The following is an 18,023-nucleotide window of genomic DNA, read 5'->3' on the forward strand; positions in this document are numbered from 1 at the left end:
CACCTCCCTTCAAAAGGGAAAGGTGGCTGTGGTGGATTAAGAAAACGCCCAAAGATAGACAGGCTAAGAAGCATGGCTGTGGGCCAGACCCCTGGGAAGAAGACAGGGCTTTCGCATGCAGGATCCAAGCTCTTTCCCACAGCCAGAACAGCTGGCCACTGAACCCCACCCAGGCCCAACTTCAGTGTCCTGCCCCTGCCCTGTCCTGCTTTGCCCTGCTGCAAGCCCACCATCCAGCCTCAGGTCTCCCAGGATGCCTGTCCTCCTTCAGCCTGCACGTTGCTGAAAATACCTTCTCCCTCCCCAGCCATCAGCTCCTATCCTCTCCAGCCCATCTTGATTTGGGCAGATTCCTCCTCCCACACCTCCTAGCGTCCTATGTGAGTTACATCAGGGTCTCTTCATTGTCTCATGCTCTGGTCTCTCCAAAAGCTGCTTAACCCTTCCCATCCACTCCTGTATCCTCCGTGGACTCAGAGCTCACGGACCAACTGATCACTTTGAGCCAGGCCTGGTCTTTGAACCAAGACACTCCCCTCTGGCCACCTGAAGTATGGACACCTTTTTGAATTAGAGAAGGCTCCTCTTTACCAAAACCGGAAATTGCCATAGCACATCTACTACATCCCAAGCACAGGGAGGCAACAGCAAATAAAACAAGGTCTCTACCTACACCGTCAAAGATCAGGGCCCATCAGACTTTTCCCTGAACTAATATCCCAGGAGAAACACAGTTGGTCCAAGATCTGCATTTGAGTTTTTTTTAAATTAATAACCTTGTTTTGAGACAAATACAAGATGGATCATTCTTATGGAATACTGTAAGGTAAGTTGGTATGTCTTATCTAGTTTAACCCTAGAATCACAGTGTGATTAGAACTGGGACATCAAACTCCTCTCTGAAATGCACTGTGTAACTGTGGTTTAAAAACTGGAACCCCTTTCCCGCGGTGACGACCTCCCCACACACAGGATCTCCTTCATCCCTCTCCCAAAGAGGAGAAGAGAAAGGACAAGACACGCCTGGCGCAGAGCCCCAACTCCTACTTCTTGGGTGTCAAAGGCCCAGGCTGCTATAAAATCACCACGGTCTTCAGCCAGGCACAAACAGTAGTTTTGTGTGTTGGCTGCTCTACTGTCCTCTGTCAGCCTGCAGGAGGGAAAGCAAGGCTTCCAGAAGGATGCTCCTTCAGATGGACGCAGCACCAAAAGACCCTGAATCAGGATGAGTGGGAAGCCATCCCAATAAAGCCATTTTGGATTAAAAACAAAACAAAACTGGAACCCACCTCTGAAATGCAGGCAATAGACTTTGAATTGACTCGAAGGAAATGGGGCATTTTTTTAAGCGGAGAGGGGGAGGGAGATCACTCACTGCCTTACACTGGATGTCAATCCATAGTGTCTCCATAGGACAGGGCAGGGCTGCTCCTTTCTGTCTCCAACACTATAAATCTTTACAGGAGCAACAAACCGCATCTTTTGACCTCAGCGGAGCCCAGGTGGAGCAGTGGGTTACCTTAGGCTGCTGAAACACCAGGTCAGCAAGTCAAGACCACCAGCCATTCGGTGGGAGAAAGAGAAGGCTTTCCCACTCCCTTAAAGAGTTACAGTCTCAAAAAAAAAAAGAAAAGAGGAGGGGTGGTGGGGAGAGAGACAGTTACAGGCTCAATACAATGGTGTTAACATTTAAAACATTATCATTCGATCTCCCTTTTGGTCCATGTTAAATTGGTCCTAGTTTTTAATATTTTCCTCTTTCTTTTTGATTGGGGTTTTATCTGTTTTCCTTTGTTATGGTGGTTAGTTTGTTGATGTTGTTTTTAGTGTTTTTTCTCTATATGAAATCAGGATAGGTGAATCTATAGAGACAGTAAGTGGATTAGTGGTTCCGTGGGGGCATGGCCAGGGAGGTTTGGGGGAGATGGGGAACTAATAACGATGAGCACAAGAAGGAAGAAATTGTTCTCAAACTGATTGCAGTGGTGATAGTCCAACTCTTCTTGATGTGATTGAATTATTGAATTGGATGATACATGGGAATTACATGTCAATAAAACTGGTTTTGTTTGTTTGTCATAGCTTTGTTGTAATTTTTTAAATTGGGAGCTCTTACAGATATTATAACAACCCATAATTCAATGAGATCAAGCATAATTGTACAATTGCTGCCGCCATCAGTTTCAACACGTTTACTTTCTTCTTCAACTCCATTATATCAGCTCCCCTTTATTCCCCTCCCTCCCCCACCCTGCCCCCCAGGAACTCTTCTATGCCATATACATATGGCACCATCCAATATATCTTTTCACCTACAACTCTGTATTTCCTTCCCCTCAAGTGGGGCTATACAGTCATCATTGCTATCAGCTCCTCCTTGCCCCCTTCACTCCCCCGACCCTCAGAAATCATTACTCCTGTAACTGCTTCTGAAGGGTTCTCTTTATCTATCTTGGCTTTCTTGCATCCAATGATCTTAGTTAGACAAATAAACATACGTAGGTTCAACAAGATTAATGAGGTAAAACAAAGACCATAACAGTAAGGGGAGGAAATATTAAAGAACTAGAGGATCGTTATGTGTTTCTTCAGGGCTATACCGCACCCTGGATATGTCATCCCTTGTGTGTGGCCCTTCTGTGAGGGACTGCCCAATTGTCTTACAGGTAGGTTTTGGGTTTTGGGTCTCCTTCACATCAATTTACTTGTTTTTTAACTTCTGATACTTATTCTCATCAACACCTCACAATCACAAAGACTGGTATGCTTCTTCCATGTGGACTTTGTTGCCTCTCTGCTAGATGGCCACTTGTTTAAATTCAAGCCTTAAGACCCCAGACACTATATCTTTTAATACCCAGGCACCATCGGCTTTCTTCACCACATTTGCTTATGCACCCATTTTGTCTTCAGTGATTGTGTCGGGAAACTGAGTATCATACAATGCCACTGTGGTAGTTACATAATCTGTTGTCAATCTGAGACTTGAGAGTGAAGGGTGGAGTGTACCTGTCAATCAGATCGCTGCTTAATGACCTCATTTGGAGGCAGTAAGGAGATAAATAGCTCGCTGGAGGTGGGACACTCACTCACTCCCTGAAAGACATTGCAGCTGACAAGACACATGGGGCTACACTACTGCCCTGAGCTGGAGGAGCCACGTGGAGACCCCTGCCAGTGCTGAGATGTTTACAAAGCCACTGGATCTACAAGAGTTCCCACCCACTGGCCTGTGATCTTCCTGCATTCGGCATCATTGCACGTGTTTCGTAAGTCTGAAGAAGAATTTATAGGTTGGTATTGGACATATGAGCTAATATCAGACTTATGAACTTGATCTGGACTGGGCTGGGATGTTTTCTTTTTTCTTTTGGTGGGGGGATGTTTTCTTAATGTACAATTACTCTTTATATAAAGCTCTTTCTTATACACATGAGTGTCTCTGAATTTGTTTCTCTAGTCAACGCAGACTAACACAGTCACAGTATTAGAACAAACCATTCTTCTACTGAGGTAAGATGTACGGAGAGGCCCAAAGTCTTTATAAGACAGGCAGGATAAGCAATCCTAAGGAGACAGAGGGGGGCCTACAGTGCCAGGGGGCATGGGGTGGTGGGAGGTGGGAGGTGGGAGATGGGGAGGATCCGTGAGTCAGTAACAGCAAGGACAGAGGAAATGTAAGGGTTCTAAAATTTTCGGTGAGGAGGGTATAATGTTCCTGGTTGTGTTTGATCAATTGAAATGTATCCAAGAGGAATTAACTGAAAGGTGAACAATGGATAAACACGATAGTGGGGCAGGAGGACAGCAAAAGGAAAAGGAAGGAAAAAACAAGAAAGTAAGAATTATAGATGTTTATATGTAAATATATAAATGTATAATGATAGGTCTATGTATATAGATATGAATATAATAAGGAAGTCGATGGACTTTGGGCTTCTATGTAAATAAAACTGTTGTTTTTCAAAGAGTCCCGGTCTCAGAATCGCACAGGGGCAGTGCTACCCAGTTCTGTAGAGTGGCTGTGAGTTAAAACCGACAAGGGGGCAGTGAGTTTGGTTTGGACTTTTGGGGGTTCTTCAAAACGGTTGGTGGGTTCGAACTACTAGTCAACATAGATACCCCACTACACGGCCAAACCTAAAATCCAGACTTACTGCTCTCAACTCAGTAAGGACGCAGAGCGACCCGACAGGGCAGGGCTCTGAGACTAACTGTAAGCAGAAAGCCTCCGCTTCCTCCAGCAGCGCGGGTGACGGAGACCTGCAGTAAGCAGCCCAATGTGCACCCACTACGTCACCAAAGCCCCCTTTGGGTGGGTGGGGGGGTGAGGTCAAAAGGCATCCCCAACTCGGTGAAATACTGTTTTCAGAACCCTTAGTGGACTCCTAGAACTAAACGTCCTAGCTCTTTAAATTCTTCGTCCCCTGTCGTACCTGCGGAGAGCCGCCGGGGGGCGTCGGAGGACGCATGCGCAAAGACGCCTTCGTCGTCGCGGTCCCTGGGAAGGGTGGGGTGACGTCACTCCTAAATCGGAAGTCCTGGTCGCTATGCGAGTGCTTGTGGGTAGGGAGGCCCGAAAGGGGGTCGGGGGCGTGTAGATGGAGAAAAAAATAGCTTCCGATGCAAGCAGGGAGGCCATCGCCGAGAGAAGACAGGCAACCGTGCCACAGAGGGGGATGCTTCATTTCCGAGGCCCTGCGTCACCTTTGCGTCGCGGGGAGCCGGGGAGGGGGGCGTTCTGGAGCCCGAAGGGAGGGGCGCGGGGGGGGGAGGAGTCCGGGGACTATAAACAACTCCTCTTCATATTCCCAGGTGGCGGGACCGGCTTCGTTGGGACAGCCCTGGTCCGGCTGCTGAAAGCTCGGGGTCACCGAGTGACGTTGGCCTCGCGCACACCCGGGCCAGACCGGATCACGTGGGTACGGCGGGGCGGGGCGGGAAGGGGCGTGGCTGGAGGGAAGGGGGCGGGGCTGGAAGGAAGAGGGCGGGGCGGAGAGCCCGGGGCGCTGTTCCCTCTCCCGTGCAGGACCAGCTGGCTGAGACCGGGCTGCCCCGCTGTGACGCCGCAGTCAACCTGGCTGGGGAGAACATTCTCAACCCTCTGCGCAGGTCAGCCGGTCCGGGAGCTGGTATTCTCCGGAGCGGAGGGAGGAGAGGGGCGGATCAGAGGGGAGCTTTGGAGCTAGTGGATGCTGGAACTTCCAGATCGAGAAAGCGCTCTCTTTGTCCCACCCCTTCACAACCACCCTTCTGTCCATTCGCCCTGACCTGACACTCAGCATGCCCAAGATCAACATGCTTTTTGCCTCTACAGGAGACAGGTCATTTCTCTAAGTCACAACAGCTTTTTACTAGAACGAAAATGCACGCGTGCAAACACCCCGCACGTTCCCTGAACTCGCCTAGGCGGACAGAGAAGGGCATGTGCAGGTCTGCATTTTAGTGACCGTAAACCGCCCCCCCCCTTTTTTTTTTCTTGCAGGTGGAATGAAGCCTTTCAAAAGGAGGTTCTCAGCAGCCGCCTGGAGACCACCCGATTATTGGCCAGCACCATCTCCAAGGCCCCAGAACCCCCCAAGACCTGGATCTTAGTCACAGGTGTAGGTAGGCCCCATTCCATCAGCCCTTTACATCAGCCAGACCCTTGCAGTTTGAGGGAGTAGTTCAAGTTCACCTCGCTCTCCCTAGCTCAGAGCCCTAGCCTCTCACAGGCACAATTTCCTGGCTCTCATGTCAATCCAGACTTTGTATACCTTCGCTGAGAAACGAACCCTTGGAGAAAGAGGGAGGGTAGCATACCTCCCTGTGCCTAGGAAAATTCCATCTGTTCCCAAATTCCTGTCTCTCACATCACAGTTAGTAGGGAACCGAGTTCTTGATTCTTGTAGTTCCCCTGTGGGACCAAATAACTGAGAACAATTATAATGTACAAGGAGGCTTCTATGAGTTGGCGGGGAAATCCCATTATTGTTTCATTCCATCCTATACACTAGAGATCCATCTGAGTGCTTTTGACGAATTGCTTCAGTTACTCCTCACAGCCACCCTGTGAGGTAGGGGCTGTGAGTGTCCCCATACAGTCCTGCCGCACCACTACGGGTAATAGAACTGAGGTGAACACTCAGAAGCCTGGCACTCGAGTCTGATCTCAGCCGCTGCACCCAGAGACTCTTCAACCCCTACAGCCACAGATAAGATGAGCAACCCTCCATGACCAGTGCCCTGGAGCAGCTCAGGGAGAACATTCCTGTGGCTCAGTCTTCCCGTGGGAGGTGCCCGGGGCCAAGGGCGATACGGCCGAGGGGAGCCTCACCACAAATAGCAGGTAGGAGCAAGGGCCAACAGATGGTGTTCCTTGGCAGCTTACTACCAGCCTAGCCTGACTTCGGAATATGATGAGGACAGCCCTGGAGGGGATTTTGACTTTTTCTCCAACCTCGTCACCAAATGGGAAGCTGCAGCCAAGCTTCCTGGAGATTCGACGCGCCAGGTGGTGGTGCGCTCTGGTGAGAAGTAGATTTGGTTAGAACAGCCTCTCTGGCCTTGGGAGCAGTGGGATCAGAAGTGGTCTTCCAGAGGGCCAAAGAGGCCCGCTTCTTCAGGTCAGCCTTCCAATGGGAGCTCAGTCTCGGAGCCACGTTGGCAGGGGAGAGGATAAGAGAGGGTAAAGGATGGGGAGGGACAGTGGGTCGCTTGTACTGAGGGACTCCCTCTTAACCACCCTTCCTGCCTGTTCTAGGGGTTGTACTGGGCCGAGGGGGCGGTGCCATTGGCCACATGCTGCTGCCCTTCCGCCTGGGCCTGGGGGGTCCCATGGGCTCAGGCCGCCAGTTCTTCCCCTGGATTCATATCAATGACTTGGTGGGGATTCTGGCCCACGCCCTTGAAGCAAGACACGTGCAAGGGGTCCTGAATGGCGTGGCTCCAGCCCCCGCAACCACCAATGCTGAGTTCGCACAAGCCTTGGGAGCTGCCCTGGGCCGCCCAGCCTTCATCCCCGTCCCCAGCATGGTGGTGCGGGCCGTCTTTGGACGGGAGCGCGCCGTCATGCTGTTGGAGGGCCAGAAGGTGATCCCACGACAGACCCTGGCTGCCGGCTACCAGTACTCCTTCCCAACGCTGGAGGCAGCCTTAAAGGAGGTTGTTGGTTAAGTAAGAAAGCTGACAAGCCGACGCCGGGACCTACGGCCCTTCCCTCCAACAGTGACTTCCGGACCAGAAACTGAATCGACATCTGTCCAACATGCTCCTACTTGAGCTCTGAAATCATTAATTCTTAGGAAGTCCGCCTTCCTGTTTCATTGTTTTGTTGCTCCGCCCTACTCAGCTGAGAGGCTGTCCCTTCTGCAACTTTGTGAATCCATCTAGGTAGGACCCTGACCCCTTCCCAAAGGATTTCCAGGCTTGGGTTCCCTAACCGCCCTTCCCGCCTCTGTTCCCCCTTAGGCTCTGTAGAGAACACGCTGCAGGTTGAGCAATAAAGGTTCTCACAGTAGCTTAGACTCAGTTCTTGGGCCTGGGTTCTCCCAGAATTCCTTCAGGGAACATCCCCCTAGGTTGGCTCTTTCCCTCCTCCTCAGGGGCTCTGAACATTGGAATGGTCAGCATCTCGCCTCATTCATGCCCTTGGTCCCTTGTTTGCACGAGTGCTGGACACAAATTGGAGGCACGAGGTTGAGATCCAGGGAGAGTGCAGAGAGGTCTGTTTCCAGGTCTGTAGTAGTCACCCTGCATCCCTGTGCTCAGCGGCCACGCGGGGCCGACAGTGAGAGAGCCTTCGGCCCTTGCCACCAAACGGGAGGGCATGAATAAAGCAGAACACCTTGGTGCCAGCTCATCAGGCTGCAGCAGTCAGCCCTTCTGCCTGTCGGAAGCCAGCAACTTGCTCCTCAGCTGGACGGGGCTGCTGCCCTCAACCAGGACCCTTCCCCAGAAGAGCAGGAGACCCGCCCCACTCACATGCCACCGTAGTGACGATGACCGGTCAAAGAAACAACAAGCAACATTGCACACGGAACCCAGGGGGGAGGGGGCCCCCAATGTCCACCTAGGACCTGTTCCCAATCTACCCTGTCATTTTCTGCGGGAGAAAGCCCGCGCTTTTTGTTCCCCTGAACAGTTCTACCCTATCTTCTAGGGTTGCTATGAGTCGGCGTCAATTCTCTGGCAAGATTTTGGTTTTGGGGTTTTTTTGGGTGGTTGGTTTTGTTTTTTGTCAGTTTCTGCCCCTTCACAGTAGTCTCCCAGCCCTAAGTTGGGCCTTAAGTAGGCAGTCTCTCTCCTAGGCGACCTTGGGTTCATGGTCACCTCCCTGGCCAGGCACTACCACACCTGTCCCCAGCCCAGATCAATACTGTCCAGTGATGTCAGTCGTCAGTGGCGGGAGGTGTTAATAGGAAGAAGCCTCAGAGATCTAGGGAGTCTCTCCATCTTCATTCAACTCTCTGGCCTTGGGGTGCTCAGGGGCTTGCTTGCTGCAGCATCCAGACCTGGAACACCTGTCCTCATTCTTTCTCTGCTCTGAAGACTCTCCGTTCTTCCGGAAGGAATGACTGGCCTCAAATACGGGTGTAGAACAAAGACATAGTTGAAGTTGCACTACAAAAAGGCTAATGGCTAATACTGTTGGGGAAATGAAACGTGCTCCCTGGTGAGGCAGTGGCCCAGGAGGAATTTATGCGGATAGAGGGTGGGGACTTAGAGGGATCCTGGTGGAGGGCCATCCTGATGCGACAACACAATCTGTCTGCTGGCTAGTCGGGGACCTTCCAACTCTGATTCTTTGGTTTGCATTTTCCAGGAAATCCGTTCAAAGTGCCACCTCTGTAAACCCCATACATACGCTCACATACACACGTGTACGCACAAGTGTTTACACAACATTTATGCTGAGAAAAATGTACGGGTCAGAACACGTTCACATTGCTACTGTCTTCTTTGGCTTCGCGACTGCTCCTGACACCGCAGCAAGTGCATCTTCCAGGGCTTTCTGGCACAGTCACTAATTTGCAAACACTTGATGGATTGCAGTCGGAGAGCTGCCACTGAAAGGTCCCCTGAGAGTATTTTGGTAATGCAAAAACTCACCCCCTAATTGAACTATTTTATACAATGTAGATCTGGGGGATTGCCTAAAAAGATGCAGCCATTATAGGGCACATTGTATACTGAGGATTTGTGTGTTAAAAGGGCACGGGTGGAGGCCCGGGGGACAGACAACCCACAGCTTCCGAAAGACGGTCTTCATTGAGAAACCTGCACAGCCAGCCGGACACACCTGAGACTTGGTCAAGCACCTGACCTCCAGGGGCGGACCTGGGCATCCTCACTGCTCCTCCCGCAGGGATTTTCACCCCTGATTTACAGGCAGAAATAAAAATCCAAGCAGGCCAGTCAGTTCCCTCTGCCTTCTCCAGCTCCCCCGCTGCAACCAGCCCACCTAACAGGACAGCCTGTCCAGGGCCCAGCATTGCCGCCAGTTGTCCTGGAATCCTAGCCAGGCCTGGGAAGTGCCCCATCCGCTGACCACCCAGAGCAGCAGCCAGGGGAAGAAGAGGCAACGTGTCCTTGCTACCTGTTCTTTTTCTCCCCCACGCCCACCCCACCCCCAACTCAACTCAGAGCCCCTCCTCCCTACAGACACCGCGTGCGAAGGCAAAGTTGAGAAGTCAAGGCTGCACAGAACCTCTTGAGAGCTGGTGAGGTCCTGACTCCAGAACACATCAGGTCGCTGTATGAACCGATCCCCAAAGGGTCCCCGGCAAGAACGTCCCGGCCTCTCTGGAAAGCTCTTCCTTAGTGTCTCCCTGACCCAAAGCACCCACTCAGGGTGACTGAGTCAGGCTTTAAGCAGCAAAGGAACTCCTGCAGAAGGGGCTGGGCTAGGCAGCACTGGAGCTGAGAGACAGCAGGTGAAGCTCAAAAGTTGAGACTGAGCAGGGCCTCGGAGAGTTGGTTGATGTCCCGGCAGTATGGCTCCCGCTGCAGGATGAAGTCCACCTTGTGGTCCTGGCCCCAAAAGACCTCCAGCAGCTGGCGCCGCAGCCGCTCAGTCTCCCGGGTCTTCCGAATGCCACCCCCGCCTTTTTCCTCTTCCTTCCCCTGCGGCAGACTTCCAGGGTTTGCAATGCCCCTGGGAGGAGGCTGAGCCTCAGGCGGCTCCTGTGGCCTGGGGAGAAGCAGAGAACAGAAGAGTTGAAGAGTTTCCTGGGGAGCAAGGAGGGCCCAGGGCTGTGGGCAAAGTGGTTAACCATCTACAGGAGCATAATCTACCCAGCGGCGCCTCCACGTGGGAAAGATGTGACTATTGGCTTCCCTGAAGATCAAAAAACAAAGAACATTGCAATGAGTCAGGTCCAACTGCCACCTCTTTCTCCCAAGGAACAGCTGGTGGGTTCAAACCACTGGCCTTCAGGTGAACAGGTGAACTCTTGAACACTGCACCACCTGGGCTCCTTTCCATAAAGATTACAGTGTTGGAAAACCTGTGGCAGTTCTGCTCTGTCCCAAAGAGTATTAAATAGATTTTACTCCTGGCTCTGCAGGAATCACCCTACAGTTCCCCACGATGACCACTGAGTGGCAGTGGTCAGCTTGGAACCAGGCAGGTGTCACCATTAGGATGAGTGAGTGCTAGTCTAAGCGTCCAGCAAAGGGCAGATATAAAACAGAGCCGAAAACCAAACTCGCTGACTCGTGGCAATGGTTCAGATACGAGTTTTCATCTAAAACCAAAACTCCTAAATCAGAGGCCCCCACCCCACCCCCAACCTGAAGGGGCTGTCTCAGGATTCCTCTTCCAGCAACTAAAACTGATACAGAATTGAGCTGGCCCCAATCAAGGTCATCTCCTGGTGTGCAAAGCTCCCTACAGAGAAGATCAGGGCTCAGAGCCATCTGCAGGGTAAGGGGGCAAAGCTGGGGCGGGCAACATTACCTAGCTGGTTTCTTCAGGAATTCATCCAGGGTGGGGCCATTTCGCCCCAGGGGGTCATCAGGAACCATGAAGAGGTTTCCCACGAAGGTAAAGGGCAGCAGGCTAGATGGGGACAGATACTGTATAGTCACAGAGGTTGGCTCTGCCCACCTCCCGGAGAGCTGAGAGCAACACCACCCAGAGGCCAAAGCCACCAGAAGCTGCTGGCTCCTTTCCTTCAAGGTCACGCCAGCCCCTTCCCAGAGGGCCGTCCCACCTGAAGGCCAGGGAGAGCTGGCTGTTGAGAAAGGTCTGGCTGAGTCCCTGCCCTGTCTCAAGGGCTCCCTCACCGCTCTCGGATGATGGCCATCCACTTCTCAGACTCCTCGGCCAGGTCCCGGAACTGGTCATTGGAGACGATGATCCCATTCGTCTCTTCAGCCAGCTTCACCATGAACCTATCTCGAAAACCAGGCAGCCGTTCTTGGATTCTGCAAGGCTCCAACCCGAGAGAGTGTTACCAACTCTCCCGACCTACTTCTGGCGATGGACATCTGGCCCCTCGCCTCACCTTGACCCAGCCACCGGTGACGGGTGGGCTACAGGTGCCGTGAATTCGAAAGGAAACAAAGATGAATCCGAGCTGGTATCGCCAATAGCAACCCTTCCGCCCACCACACTCCCTTACCAACACGCAGTGCCTCTTTGAGACAGAAAGACCTGACGCTCATCACCTTCCACTCTGCCCCAATCAGGCACAAACCCACTCTGCTCTTCCTCTGAGATTCTTTCCCGTTCACCTCTTCCTCTTCCACCCATCATTGTCACTTCGTCCTTAGGCCATTTCAACTGGGATGTTCCAAGAGCCCCGAACAGGTGGGTCCCCTACCTTCAGTCACACTCCAGGGCCGTCTCTTCTGCCCTTCCCCTAAAGAGCATGCGCTGCACAAAATGCTCCTGCTGTTGCCCATTATCTACCCAGTAAAGTCCACATGGCAGCGAAGGCCCTCCAGGACCCAGCCCCAAGCCATCCTTATCTCTCTCTCTCTCTCTCTCTCTCTCTCTCTCTCTCAGTATTCCCCGATGCACCCTCAACCCCAGCCAAAATCAATGACCAGACTGCACTCTGTTCTCCAAATTCACCCCGTGCTTTCTCGTGTGTATGTCTAGACCGTTCCCTGCATTTGGAAGGCAGTTCCCAAAGCTCCCTGGTAAACAGAATGACAGAGGAACCGTATGTAAAATAACCATGCCTGGGCCCCACTCTGGTCACTCTGAGTCTACGGGGCAAAGATGAGGTTGTCAGTGGCCTCCTTAACAAGTTTAAAACCCCGAAGATCCAGAACAAGCCAGTTCACTCTCACTCAACAGAAAGCACACACACACCTCCCTTCCCACACAACCCCTACCAGAAGGGAGCTCCCCTTCCTCCGAGTTACTGGAGCTTTGACTTCAACGTTGACTCCTTGACCACAAGCAACAGGTTTGCCCCCAGAGTTCCCATCCTGTTCCGCAGGCTATGAAGTGGCTACGAGCTGAGCGGTCAGAACGTGTGGCTACAGGGGACCAGGATTCAGATTTGGAGCAACAGAGGACTGGTTCCGACCTGCTGCCTGGGAAACTGAGGGGACGGCATGAAACGTATCTGCCCAGGACCGTTTCTAGTTAGGCATGTTCTGCTGCCTGCAGCGCGTTCACCGGTGCCCGCAGGTTAGGCCGGGCTAGCACCACTGTGCTGACTCACTATGGATTCAGATGGTGTTGTCAACGCCGGGGACCCCACGCAGCTGTCTGACTGTCCTGTCTTACTGAAGCCCACCCACCCTGCACTTTCCAGTCCACTCCAGTGCTGGTGTGGAAACTGTGTTCCACACTTGGGTCATCTGCGAGCCTGTGTATACAACCGTCTAGCCCAGGAAGAACGTGAGCTATGTCCTTTTGTAGAACAGCACTGACTTGTTGGGGGGGAGTGCGTGTTTAAGTATTTAAAAAGGGAAAAATAAGCCATCGCTACGGTTTAGACACAAGTTTTCATCTAAAACCAACTCTCCTAGAGATACCATAAATGTGTAATTTTTTAAACATTAAAAAATAAATGTTTAATGTTTAAAAAATTTAATCGGTTACTTAACATTTATAATCTGTCCGTCTCCCACATACATCTGAGGAAACTTCAAAAGACTCATGGGGGAAAAAATCTCATGACCTTCTCATTCCATTTTTCCAGGATTTCTGGAAGCAGCCCCATATGCACCCTGGAGAGGGCGTGTGCCCTGCAATTTCTGGCCACTGGACTCTGAGCTCTGCGTGGCCGTTTCTCCCTTGCCACTTAGTAGCAACTTTTGCCAAGACCATCGATCACTCTTCTCCTGGAGCGCCCAATCTGTGCCAAAGAGGTCACAGTCTCCTGCTACGTTGGTTTGTGTCCAGGCAAAGGTAAGAGCTCAGAATCACCCTGTCTTCCCAGCACCCTGAGCTAGGCAAACACATACTTGATCTCCGATATCCACAAAGAGGCCGGGGTTGTGGGGGTGAAGGAGACCCCTGAGACAAAGAGGAACGTCTCCAGGAGGGGTGCACAGGCAAAGTGAATGCGCACCGCAACTCAGAGCCCAAGCCCACATCTTTGACTTCTCAGTCCAGTGACCTAAATGTGACATCATGGTGGCCCACCATCCCCTTCACGTGAGTGGTTATTTTGAAGGTCTGCTAGATTGTCAGGGGCAATTTCGCCCTGCGCTTAGAAATGAGGGTTGTGGGAAGACATCGGTCAGCTGCTCCTGCTTCCCCCATCTTTCCACTGCACCACAGGCAGGCGCTGCAATGCGAGGGAACATTAGGTTGTGGAATGAATGAAAAGTGAACAGCGAGTGGACCAACAGTTGCTCGCAGTCCACCTCATCGCTCATGAAGGGCAGATTTCCCTACCCAGGCACAAAGGCACACGGAGGTCTAACTAGCCCGTCTCTGTCCCCCAGGCTTGGAGAAACCGCAAAGGGTTTGGAGTTTCTCTCGCCCCCTCAGTTTCTCACGGGGGCTCCCTTGACCTTCCAGCATGGTCCCGAGCCCAGGGAAGAGCCAGTACCTGTCGTCATAGGAGGAGATCCTCTTGCCATCCATAACCCGAGAGGGGGTGAGGGAGAGCAGGCTGAGGGAGTAGAGCTTATGCAGGAAGTGGCCCTCTACAGAAAGAAACAAGAGTTCTCTCCAGGGTGGACTGTCCCCCAGGGCCTAGCCCAGGCCATAAGAGCCCAAGCGCAACTCACCTCTGACCTTGGAATCTTTACTGTAGCGCCACTGCGGCACAAAGACGGTGATGTCGCGGTGACCTCGGTCCCAGAAGTACTGCACAGCAATGGCGATGCCCCGGCTGGAGAAGTAGTGCTGGAGGCCATGCCTGCCGTGGGGAGGGGGCCCGGGGCCTGACTAGGACGCCAGCCCCCGAGCCCATCCCCAGGGTAGCCGGGTGGCCAGGTGCGGGTCACCCTCCCGTCGTGCTATTGGCCTTCACCCGGTACTTACACCATGGCCACGTTGCTGCCATCGATGACAATATGGCGGAGGTCGGGCTGGCCGGGCACATTGGCAAGGCACAAGGTGAAAGGGTCCTGCAGGGCCTCCTGGAAACGCTGTGTTCCAGTCACCAGGTTGCCCCCCCGGGTACCCCGCTTCCCCGGTGACCCCCGGCCGCGACTTGGGATCTGCTGCTTGTCCCCGCGGTCCCCACCTTGCCAGGTGGGCTCAGGTGCAGGCATGGGACTGGGCACTCTAGGAGGGGAAGCTTGCCCATTGTGGAGGTGCTGAAGAAGGGAGGCTCCCCGGAGCTGACTCTGAGAGGGGTCAAGGGGCCCAGGAGACTCTCCCTGGGGACAGAACCCTCCTCCCTCCTTCCCCATGGCTTTCCCTTTCAGGGGCCCTGCCGCTGCTATCTCTCCTCCCCCACACCGGGACCTGAAAGCCATGTCTCCCCCACAAGCACGGGCCCCAGGTAGCTCCTCCCACCCCAAATCTGTCTCCCTGGGACCTGCCCCCTTCTCTGGAGCATGTCGCTCTCCCCTGGCCTCTCCCTGCCCCAAAGAGCCAGTGTCCAGGGACTCCCTGCCTTCCCTCGGGAGAGCTCTGACTCCTAGGGGCTGAGCGCCAGGGCTCTTCCCTGCCCAGGAGGCACATGCTTGTGGCCCCTGGCCCCTGGCAGCCTCCTGCACCAGACTCAGCAGTTCCTCCTGGACAGCCAGGGGCAGCTGGAGCAGGGCTTCTTTGTGGGCGTCTGCCTGGGGCTGCAGCAAGGCAGAGAAGTCTCTCAGTGCCCCAGCAGACTGAGACGCTCCAGAAGCGGGCCTGGACCACAGGTTCCAGTTCAGCCGCTCCCCCAGCTCCTCCACACGGCTCTGCGCCATGACGAAGGCCTCCGTCAGGCCGCTGACCATCAGCGAGCCAGGCACCAGCGGGACCAGGTGGGCTGTTGTGCTCCAAGCCAGGCAGTCGAGGAAGAAGCCCTGGGCCCCGAGGAAGATGCAGTGCAGCTGGGGCGGGTAGCGGATCTCACTCTGCAGCTCCGGGCTGCAGAGACCCTTCAGGTACTCCTGGAGCGGGGAGAGGCAGAGAAAGGCAAACCGCTGGAATCGTACGTGGCCTGGTCACCCCATCAACCTCATAGCTCTCTCCCCAGAGCTGCAGGATGCAGCGCAGAGCAATGGGGCCCGTGGCTCTGGACAAGACAAAGGGTTAAAAAGAGAGAACGTTGCTCCGTTCATTTCCCTTTGCAGCTGACAGCCTATGTTAGAACATCACCTAGAACTTGAAGTGAAGATGTTATTATAAACCACTGTTGGCTACAAGGCTGTCGTCTTAAATGTTTATGAGAACGTGTAAGTTGTATCTGTCCATCATAATGATCCTTCCTGATCACTTTTACCAAACCCATGATTTATGAACTTCATCTCATTCACAAGAAGCCCAATAAGGCTATACTTCCCATTTTATAGATAAATAAACTGAGGCTGGAACCCCAGCCTGCCTGACTCCAAAGAAAGACGGCGTGTCGGTGATACCAATGCTTAAGCACCCAATTGCTGGCTAAGAGGTCTAAACCAGGGGTTCTCAACCAGTGGTCGTGACCCCTGTGGGGGTCGAACGACCCTTTCACAGGGGTTGCCTGATTCATAACAGTAGAAAAATTACAGTTATGAAGGAGCAACGACAATCATTTTGTTTGGGGGAGTCCACAACATGAGGAACTGTACGAAAGAGTCCCGGCATTCGGAAGGTTGAGAATGACTGGTCTAAATAATCGAAGTCGGAGGATGCTGGAATGACCCCAACCCAAAGAGCCAAACTCACAGTCATCAAGACAATTTCTGCTCAGAGTGAGTCTCTGGGACAGGGTAGACCTAGCCCTGTGTGCATCTGGGACTGTTAACACTTTGCAGGAATAGGAAGTCCTGCCTTTCTCCCAGGACAATCCAGGAGGGCTGTCAAAACCAAAACCTATATTTCATCCCGGAGTATGGGCTATGAGACAAACGTTTTTAATTTCCAGGGGAGCCCTGAGTTGTCTCGGGTTTTTTTTTTTTCCTCTGAAGAGTGGGGGTGGGGGGCAAATAGGGAAGCTGTAGTCTCAGCCCACCCAGTGGCTCCTTGGGAGAACATTCTGGTGAGGACTGCAGCCCCAGAGGCCCTCCAGGGCAGTTCTACCCCATCACACAAAGTCACTGGGTCTAAACTACTAGTACCTAGAAGGCACATTCAAAAAACGTTTTTAAACCAACCCACAGTATGCTCCTTGGCTGACCCCACTGGCTCATGTGACATAGTAGGTTAAGCTTACACTGCTAAGTCACAGGTCAGCTAGCTGCTCAAACCCACCAGCTGTTTGTTCCCGGGGAGAAAACGGTGAGGCGATTTGCTCCCATAAAGATTTACAGCCTCAAAAACCCTATAGAGAGTTACTGTAAATCGGAGTGGACCCGATGGCAGTGGGTTCGGTTTTCCTTTCTCCTGGAGCAGCATAAATAGGATTTGAATTGGGTCAAATCACCTGGACCTTCACTCCTTGGCAAAGTCACACAAAAACGAGGCTGCATCAAAACAAAAAGGAAACCAAAACTCCCAACACCCAACTCACTGCCACCGAGTCTATGTTACCCATGGCAACCCTCCAGGGCAGCCTGGAGCTGCCCCGGTGGTCTCCTTACGGAGGCAGAAAGCCCTGTCTGTCTCCCATGAAGCAGGCTGGAGGTTCTGAACTGCTGACCTTGCAGATAGCGGCCCCAACGTTATCACCACTACACCATCACCTGCAAGCAGGCACAACATTGGGAAATCCCTCTGAGCCCGAGGCCACCGAGCGTGCTAGAGAGACCATGTTAGAATCAAGATTCACCCACGCCAGCTCTCGTGCCCGGAGAGGGTGGGGGCTGGGGAAGGAGTCGTCCTTCCTTCCCGGAAGAATTAGGGGAGGGGCATTTACCTTGGCTCTGCTGGCGTTTTCCTTGGGGCCCTCAAGCTGCAGCCAGATGTGCGGGTTCTCAGGACAGTCCTTCGGGAGAATACTCATCCCGACCCTGAAGATGCGCTCCACGTGCGGCTGCTGCTCACGCACCTTAGCCTCCGCATCTGCAGACACCGCAAAGCGGTCCGGGGACGAGGAGGCAGCCCCCCAAGTCGGCATGGCTACTCCGTCCAGCCCTGGACGAGGAGACGAGAGCTCAACCCAGGGGTCCAGACCCACGCCGGCTCTCCACCCTCACAGCACCTCAACCACCTGATAAACAATCTCGGGGCGTGACCAGCGCGGGGTACGGAGAGAATGGCAGTTTGCCCCTAACGGGGGACTTCTCTCTGCAGGGATAAGCAAGCGCGGAGTTTGGAAATGGCGCTTGGAAGGGTGGGGAACTCCAGCTTGGTTCTGGGAGCCAGAAAGAGCGGGCAGGTTGACGACAGCGCCCTGAGAAGGCCTTTCCAACGGGAGCGCACCCCCACCTCCGGCCCCCAAACGTCCCTGAGACTTGAGTCCCCGCAGGGACCTGAATTGGACTGTCCTCTAGGGGTCCCTGTTGGCATTTCCCAAGTCTGAACCACGCCCCCGCGGGCCCCCTCCCCCCAG

General features: G+C 53.3%; 2 protein-coding genes across 4 annotated transcripts in view; one reads left to right on the forward strand and one right to left on the reverse strand.

The window, feature by feature from the left end:
• The first annotated feature begins 4,547 nt into the window (after positions 1 to 4,547).
• SDR39U1 (short chain dehydrogenase/reductase family 39U member 1) lies at positions 4,548 to 7,498 on the forward strand. Its single transcript, XM_004698923.2, has 6 exons — positions 4,548 to 4,566; positions 4,816 to 4,922; positions 5,030 to 5,112; positions 5,486 to 5,607; positions 6,366 to 6,509; positions 6,743 to 7,498. Exons 1-6 carry the CDS (start codon positions 4,551 to 4,553, stop codon positions 7,153 to 7,155), a joined length of 885 nt encoding a protein of 294 aa, XP_004698980.1. The 5' UTR covers positions 4,548 to 4,550; the 3' UTR covers positions 7,156 to 7,498.
• Positions 7,499 to 9,614: 2,116 nt separating this feature from the next.
• KHNYN (KH and NYN domain containing) overlaps positions 9,615 to 18,023 on the reverse strand; it is an 11,661-nt gene continuing 3,252 nt past the window's right edge. Inside the window, exons 2-8 of one of the 3 annotated variants that reach the window (XM_045287889.1) lie at positions 17,388 to 17,605; positions 14,441 to 15,501; positions 14,185 to 14,315; positions 14,004 to 14,100; positions 11,269 to 11,409; positions 10,940 to 11,041; positions 9,615 to 10,171 (exon numbers count right to left, since the gene is read on the reverse strand). In XM_045287889.1, coding sequence (XP_045143824.1) covers positions 9,922 to 10,171; positions 10,940 to 11,041; positions 11,269 to 11,409; positions 14,004 to 14,100; positions 14,185 to 14,315; positions 14,441 to 15,501; positions 17,388 to 17,588 — 1,983 coding nt within the window. In that variant the 5' untranslated portion in view covers positions 17,589 to 17,605 and the 3' untranslated portion in view covers positions 9,615 to 9,921. Of the gene's footprint in view, positions 10,172 to 10,939; positions 11,042 to 11,268; positions 11,410 to 14,003; positions 14,101 to 14,184; positions 14,316 to 14,440; positions 15,502 to 17,387; positions 17,841 to 18,023 lie in introns of those variants that run through there. The other 2 variants (XM_045287888.1, XM_004698510.2) reach the window with 2 other exon arrangements.

Source organism: Echinops telfairi, unplaced genomic scaffold (assembly GCF_000313985.2).
Source record: "Echinops telfairi isolate 266 unplaced genomic scaffold, ASM31398v2 ScPeMD7_18;HRSCAF=68, whole genome shotgun sequence".
NCBI classification, from domain to species: Eukaryota; Metazoa; Chordata; class Mammalia; order Afrosoricida; family Tenrecidae; genus Echinops; species Echinops telfairi.